The sequence below is a fragment of the Salvelinus sp. IW2-2015 genome, linkage group LG27 (assembly GCF_002910315.2).
Source record: "Salvelinus sp. IW2-2015 linkage group LG27, ASM291031v2, whole genome shotgun sequence".
NCBI lineage: Eukaryota > Metazoa > Chordata > Actinopteri > Salmoniformes > Salmonidae > Salvelinus > Salvelinus sp. IW2-2015.
The window spans coordinates 33,987,482-33,995,197 of record NC_036867.1 but is presented as its reverse complement, the minus strand read 5'-3'; the positions used below and the strand labels follow the sequence as shown (position 1 = coordinate 33,995,197).

At 41.1% G+C, this 7,716-nt stretch overlaps 2 protein-coding genes across 13 annotated transcripts in view; both read left to right on the top strand.

Annotated features, from left to right (window-relative positions):
* Window positions 1-6,739, top strand: part of LOC111953763 (CLIP-associating protein 1-B) — a 46,033-nt gene extending 39,294 nt beyond the window's left edge. For all 12 annotated transcript variants that reach the window (XM_070435489.1, XM_070435495.1, XM_070435493.1 and 9 more), the window contains 3 exons: window positions 2,122-2,328; window positions 3,471-3,587; window positions 3,829-6,739. In XM_070435489.1, coding sequence (XP_070291590.1) covers window positions 2,122-2,328; window positions 3,471-3,587; window positions 3,829-3,912 — 408 coding nt within the window. In that variant the 3' untranslated portion in view covers window positions 3,913-6,739. The remainder of the gene's footprint in view (window positions 1-2,121; window positions 2,329-3,470; window positions 3,588-3,828) is intronic.
* LOC111953765 (CLIP-associating protein 1-like) lies at window positions 394-1,648 on the top strand. The gene is made up of 4 exons (XM_070435643.1): window positions 394-589; window positions 912-985; window positions 1,143-1,308; window positions 1,476-1,648. The coding sequence occupies exons 1-4, from the start codon at window positions 394-396 to the stop codon at window positions 1,646-1,648; spliced, it is 609 nt and encodes a 202-aa protein (XP_070291744.1).
* Window positions 6,740-7,716: the final 977 nt, after the last annotated feature.

The following is a 7,716-nucleotide window of genomic DNA, read 5'->3' as shown; positions in this document are numbered from 1 at the left end:
GAGGCGTCACTGAGGCCATCCAGAACTTCAGCTTTCCGCAGTCAGGAGGACCTCATGGAGCCGGGCAGAGGCAAGAGAGAGGACACGGGTGAGGGCTTGGGCAATTCCTACTATTCCCACTCCCTCCCCCTCATTGATTTAAAAGATTTGATTGTTAGAATGGACTAGAGGAGGTGACTTCAAACCAGCCTTCCTTTTAAATCCAGAGGGGGGATTGAACAAGTGGACTTGTTTGGCAGCTGTTCTCTGGTCAATATTTTATATTTTCTCTAGAATGGACATGAACATACATTTAGTTATTTTTATAAAACTGTATGGTTGTTATGTTACGTTTATCAAATAGTCTTGTTTCTCCTCAGCCGGTGTTTGGAACAGCATCACACTCTGGTGTTGATGTGGTGGAGGGCCCGGGGGTCGCACGGCCCTGGACAACAAGACCTCCCTACTCAACACGCCCCTCCCCCGTTCCTTCTCCGGCCCCCGGGCCGCGACTACAACCCCTACAACTACTCTGACACCATCAGCGCCTACGACAAGGCTGCCCTGAGAGAGACGGTGTACGAGGACGACGTGGAGCAGCTTCGAGATGGTGAGGCTGTCTCAAGAGTCTGAAATGGCACCCTATTCCTATATAAGTGCAATACTTTTGACCACCCTATTCCTTTCATAGCTCTGGTCAAAAGTAGTGAGCTATATAGGGAATAGGGTGCCATTTTGGATTGACATAATACATTTAAGCAATAAGGCCCAGGTGTGGTATATAACATAAACACCTGAGGTGCCTTATTTCTGTTATAAACTGGTTACCAATGTAATTAGAGCTGTAAAAATACATGTTTTGTCATACCGTGGTATACGGTTGTCAGCCAATAAGCTATATATTAACTGTAAGGGAGACCCTCTCCTCGCAGGCCGCCAAGAGTGTGGTGGAGAAAACAAGATGCTGCACACCAAGAACAGTTCCCCTGCGGAGCAGCTGGGACTGGTGATTGACTGAATTCATTTGACAACAATTTCTATGTTTACTATAGCCTACGTAATAACACTTTGAAGTCACGGACATGGAGGTCCTATTAAATTCATTTAGTGATCTATATGTAATTCTATGGTCACTGACTAATATATATTGTGGTCGTTGAAAGGTGGCTGAGCTGCTGAAGGAGCTGTCTAGCCCCAGTGAGAGGCCAGAGGAGAGGAGGGGAGCCCTGGTGGAGCTGCTGAAGATAGCCCGGGAGGACAGCCTGGCCGTGTGGGGGAAACTTCAAAACCATGCTGCTCCTGCTGCTGGAGACTCTGTCAGACCAAGATGTAGGGACTCTGGATGAATGGATAAATGGATGGAGAGAGAGATAGAAAAATACTTTAAAAACAAAGTTAACTCTGTTTTAGGAGCAATGCCACAATCTGATGCTTGAATCCACTGTCTTCCTTTGCCTGTCTCTGAGCATGTCGTGTCCTTTTCCCCCAACCTGCAGCACACCATCCGGGCACTGGCGCTACGAGTGCTGAAGGAGATCTTACGCAACCAGCGGCCCGCTTCAAGAACTACGCAGAACTCACCATCATGAAGACCCTGGAGCTACACAAAGACTCCCATAAGAGAGGTAAGCTCTCACTGGCTCTCTCCGTCTATGAGGCTCTGCTTTAGAGGTCACGCTACACTTCTTGAGTTAATAGCTTTCAAACTCTGTGATGATGTGTTAGTTTTTTATGGGTTAACAGCACTTGAAATTAATTATGGAAAGACTGTCGGGATGAAGTGTAGTCTTGCCTGTTGATGTACAGTACCAGTCAAAAGATTGGACACACCTACTAATTTAAGGTTTTTCTTTATTTTTCCTATTTTCTACATTGTAGAATATAGTGAAGACATCAAAACTTTGAAATAACACATATGGAATCATGTAGTATTCCATATGTGTTATTTCATAGTTTTGATGTCTTCAGTATTATTCTAACATGTAGAAAATAGTAAAAATAAAGAAAAACCCTTGAATGAGTAGGTGTCCAAACTTTTGACTGGTACTGTACATGTACCCTTCTCTGCCAATAAACCAAAATGAACACATTCCATGATCAACCATTTCACCCTCCTCACTCTACCCTTCCCTCTCTACCCAGGTTGTGCGGGCAGCAGAGGAGTCAGCCTCCACCCTGGCTGGCTCCATCCACCCAGAACAGTGTATCAAGGTGCTGTGTCCCATCGTCCAGACAGCTGACTACCCCATCAACCTGGCTTCCATCAAGATGCAGACCAAGGTGATAGAACGCATCACCAAGGAGTCCCTCCACCAGCTGCTGCCTGACATCATACCAGGACTACTGCAGGTAAAAATGGCTTTATAGGTCAAGTTGAGTGATTGGTTAGTCCATTGGTTGATTTATTGATGTACTTACTGATTAGTTGAGGGAAGCACTTGAAATGTATTCTATTTTAAATCGAAGCGCTGAGAAATGTTCTACTTTAAATAGAAGCACTTGATATGTATCCTTTATTAGAAGCCTTGAATGATCTACTTTAAATAGAAGCACTTGAAAGTACTACTTCAATAGAAGCACTTGAAATGTATCACTTTATAAGAAAGCATTGTGTCTACTTTAAATAAAGCACTTGTATGTATCTACTTAAAAGAAGCACTTGAAATGTATCTACTTCAATAGAACACTTGAAATGTATCTACTTTAAAATGAAGCACTTGAAATGGATCTACTTTAAATAGAAGCACTTGAAATGGACTCTATTAATATGAGACTGATTGTATCTAGTTTAAATAAGAGGCACTGAATGGATCTACTTTAAATAGAAGCACTTGAAATGGATCTACGTTTAAATAGAAAGACTTGAAATGGATCTACTTTTAAATAGTAAGCACTTGAAGATGAGGATCCTTTAAATAGAGCATTGATGGTCTACTTTAATAGAAGCGCTTGAAATGGATCTATTTAAATAGAAGCGCTTGAAATGGATACTTTAATAGAAGAACTTGATAATGTATATTTAATAGAGCACTTGGTTTACTATCTTCCAATAAACGTGTTTGATGCTTGGGGTTTAGTTACATAAGATAAGGACTTTCTGTCCTTGGGATTATGCCACACTGTCTAGACACTGAGTATATACAAAACAAACAAGGACACCTGCTCTTTCCATGATATAGACTGACCAGGTGAATGCTATGATCCCTTATTGATGTCACCTGTTGAATCCACTTCAATCAGTGTAGAAGAAGGGTAGGAGACAGGTTATAGAAGGAATGTTAAGCCTTGAGACATGGATTGTGTATGTGTGCCATTCAGAGGGTGAATGGGCAAGTCAAAATATTGAAGTGCCTTTGAACAGGGTACGGTGCACCGGTTTGTGTCAAGAACTGCAACGCTGCTGGGTTTTTCACACTCGACAGTTTGGTGTTCCTAATGTTTGCTGTACTCGGTGTATGTCTAATATTGTTCTGATGTCTCTCTGTGTACAGGGGTATGACAACACAGAGAGCAGTGTGAGGAAGGCCAGTGTGTTCTGTCTGGTGGCTGTCTACTCTGTCATCGGTGAAGAGTTGAAGCCCTACCTGGCCCAGCTCACAGGAAGCAAGGTACACTACCGTCTCATCTCAGCACCCTGTCTGGGTCGGTCTCAAATGGCACCCTATTCCCTACGTAGTGCACTAGGAAATAGGGTGCCATTTCCTACGTAGTGCACTAGGAAATAGAGTGCCATTTGGGATGCAGAAAATGTCTTTAATTCCCTTCTCTTTTTTTCAAGATCTATTGGTTGCAGAATGTTTTTCAATGTCTTGAAACGGTGTGCATTCAGCGTCTTTACTATCCCACCAGATGAAGCTGCTGAACTTGTACATAAAGAGAGCCCAGACGTCCACCAGCAACAGCAGCAGCTCTTCAGACATCTCCTCATACTAATGAACGTGGCCCTCCGGCATCATCCATGTGTGTGTGCAGGTACATACAGTACAGGGTTATGTTCATAAGGCACCAAACGGTGCAAAACGGAATGAAACAGGAAGGGACTACCTGGACTACTGGTCCAATAAGAAACACTAATTTTCTTTTCTTTTCACCGTTTTTAAATATTTTCCATAGRGTGCCCTAATGAACGTGACCCAGATAGGGAAACGGTTGTGCCTCAATCTTTCTTTCCAGACCTCCTTGTGGTTTTAATGTATTCTAATAAAGGCTGTAGGCTGTTCCTTGTTGGGAAACCCTATGCCTGTTGCAATCAGTATTTTATTTCCTTCCGTTTTGTTGTCTTGTAAATACTTTTATTCCACGTTTTAAGATACGAATGCGACACTACTTCAGACCCAGTCGAATGAATGTATAGAGCTTTGAATGAAACCTGAGTCCTTTACAAACCGTCTGAAAGGTTTTAATGTTGATGGAAGCAGAGTGTCGCCCTGCACACGATTGCCTCTGTTCCTTCTCGCAATGGACAGATAGGCTTATTTGGAACCGTGCTGTTTGTAAAGGGGCAGTTTAAAAATGGCGATTTCGATAGTAATTGTTCTGTAGTATTTGCCGTCTGAAGAATTTGTTCTTAGTGACGATGCTATGTTTTTAAGCCTGTATTTTTAAAGAATAATCCTTGTGAAGCGGTAGAATTTCTTAGTGAGAATCTATAAAAAATAAAAAATAAACGTTCATTTCCATTAGTGGGAGAAGATCATTTGGCTGGCCAATGATTAGTACATGTAGTGAAAAGCTGTGTTGTATAAGCCTCTGTAAACTGCCTGTGTGTGTAACACCTGTGTTTCGACTGTGTGGTTTGGACCCAACTACTGGTGAAGGAATGTTTTCCCTTGTCACAAGGATTACAATCTCACCTTTCATACATTATTATGGAAGGGGAGTTATTGGTTGAGTTGGTGGAGTTTGAGTCTGCTGTTTTTTGTMCTTTAACATTCGGGCACGTTGTAATGAGTCAAAACTACTGGGATCTGAAGTATTCTAGAGTCCTAGAATTCTAGAGTCCTAGAATTTTCAAATGTGAAATATTTTGTCTAAAATCGAAATATGGGCAGTACCTATTCGTCACATAGTAGAAAGACCTTGACAATCTGACGTATTAGTCGATAATCTAAGGACATTTTAAGTGCCAGTGCAATTATTATAATTTTTTTTACAATTTAAAGACAGGGAAAAAATATGTCTTTTGAATTGAATCCAGCAATAATGAATTAGTTACAAAAAATCCAACTACTTGGATAAACGTCTTTGTCAAAGCACTGTAAATGACCATTGTAAGTTAACCATCCTTGTTTGAAATGTATAGATGTCATTTTTATGCGCACCTATGAAATGTTACTGCTGCTTTAGAAATACTAATCATGGCGTTAAACCTAATGTATTTTACTCTCCTTATTATGAATGTTAAAGGTACAGTTGTTTCGGTTAGAACAAGAATTCAGAGTTTGGGTCAATTCCATTTCAATTCAGTCCATTCAGAAATTCCAATTCCCAATTTTCCTCAATGCTTGTCTATGGGGATAAAAATGAAATTGGAATTTCAGTTTACTTCCTGATTTGATTGAAAGGAATTGAGCCCAACCCTGTTAAAAGTTCCAGATAAAGGTGGCGTGTTACTGAGAACACTATCGGGCCTTACTGTTTCTGTAGTACAGTTTCACTACATTGACTGCTAAATGTACTGTAACAGTGCACAATGTTTCTGTTTTCTCAAATGTGAGAACTCATAGCAATTTAATCAGCTATAGCTATGACCAAGTCCAAAATGTTGTCAAATACAAACACAGTATTTCTTTTGTTAGACCTGCCTGTTGCAATTGAATCAAAAATGAAACTCAAAATGAGTGTTTTTGTACAGTACTTTTAATCATTGATTCACAGACTTGTTATAAAAAGAGAGTCAGAGAGAGACCTCATTTGCATGTGAGGGAACATGCAATATTATACCCAGCAACCTCAATGATTAACTAACATTCCCAACTCTGACTTTATGTTGAAGAAACATTGCTTCTAATCTATGAATGTCTGGTCAGCTTGTATTATATAACACACACACACACTATTGATATCCATCACAGCTACCAAGCTAGGGCTGATTTAACAGACCAAACATTGTATACTATACTGTAACTGTATGCTGTGTGCACACGTTGGCCTGTATCAAAAACCAAACCCTATTATCCTCAAGCCATGTATCTTGAGCGTGTATTTGCTTGTGCCTTGTTTTTTTACAGTACACCTGGCAATATTAATCCATACCAATAGCTTCTGAATACTGCTTTTGAATTGTTCTTTTTGCCCCCATTTTGAAATACTGTATTATATGTCATGAATTATACAGGAAATGTGTTGCGTTGAAGACCAAGGTTATGTCCCAAGTGGCACCCTATTCCCTACCCAGTGCCCTACTTTTGACCAGAGCCTTATGGGACCCGGTCAAAAGTAGTGCCCTATATAGGGCAATAGGTTCCATTTGGGATGCATCCCAAGGCTGCTGTAAATAAAGCCAATAGTTTAATGGCAGTATTTTCCACAGATGTAATATTGGCTTGGCTGTTCTATTCCTTGTGAACCATTTACAATGCACGCTTCTTTTGTTTAGCTTCAGTCATTGTTTTATCCCTCCCGTACCTATATTTATATACCGTCTGTTATATTTTCTGTGTATTATGACTGTACATATTTCATGTTTTGTTCACTTCTTTCACCCTTGATAGAATTTGTTGAAATTGAAACTTGAAATAAACCAACATCAGTCCCTGTCCGACGCATGTAATCACATATGTTGTATATTTGAAGTATAAATTGAGAGCAGATATACAGTATCTTCTCAAGAATGTGGGAGAAAAAATCTCCTGCAGGACATGGGAATAGCAGCAGATGGCGCTCTTTGCATTTTCTTGAGAGTAAAAGCATCCTCTGTGTATTTTTTTAWTTTTTTTTATATATATATAATTTTGGCTGCGAAAGTAGGCTACCACCGTCCTCCGCCCTCTCTGCTTCTAACCGCTTTCCTTCCATTGAAAATGAATGGGAAGCGGCGTTTCACTGCGCGGCACCGCGTGCTAGTGTACACGGCATTAGAGGAGGCAAACTGAAAGTTGAATTGAACAGTTATTAGTTGTCCTGCTGCTCTTATGGGCTCACAGGTGCACCGTAGCCTTCCCCAATCAGGGGTAGGATAGAGGGCACAGGCCATTACACTTAAGATGTGGTGAATCAGCAATGAGACCGCAGACTCTCATTTGTCACTGCAGCATCCTTGGGTTGTGTGCGCTCTCCAGTCATCTGAAGACTCCAATAAAGAGTGGAAAAACACTATCGCCACCTGCATCATTAGTGATAAAAAAAGAAAGTGTTAGTAGTCTGGCCAGCTTTGAAGTGGATTCCCTGTATTGTTTGTTACAATCAGCAGCATATGATTAAATTAACATTGGGGCAAATGTGTGACCACTGAGACATCCAGGTTTTACAAGCTTTAACTAGGCATTAATCTTTGAACTCTTCTGGATCACCCAAGACTCCAAAAGGTCCTTTTCAATTCGAGATCAAAAGCTGAAGGAGAAACGGTGCAGTAGCTACAGTGCATGGCCCGTCAGGCAGCTACCTAGTCTCCACCGTCCTTAATACCCTAAAACAGTCTCATTAAGGCCGGTATCTCTCTGCGGTGGCCGCGTCTCATCTCCGACACGCCACCACCAAGGTCTGCTCTACTCGGCTCTATTAGTATTCACACGCTGT

Bases quoted from the DNA above. Each gene is read 5' to 3' on its own strand.
- LOC111953765 (XM_070435643.1), top strand. From the start codon at position 394: ATGTGGTGGAGGGCCCGGGGGTCGCACGGCCCTGGACAACAAGACCTC. The intron at 590-911 runs GTGAGGCTGTCT...CTCTCCTCGCAG, and splicing joins CGTGGAGCAGCTTCGAGATG to GCCGCCAAGAGTGTGGTGGA. The intron at 986-1,142 runs GTGATTGACTGA...GGTCGTTGAAAG, and splicing joins CTGCGGAGCAGCTGGGACTG to GTGGCTGAGCTGCTGAAGGA.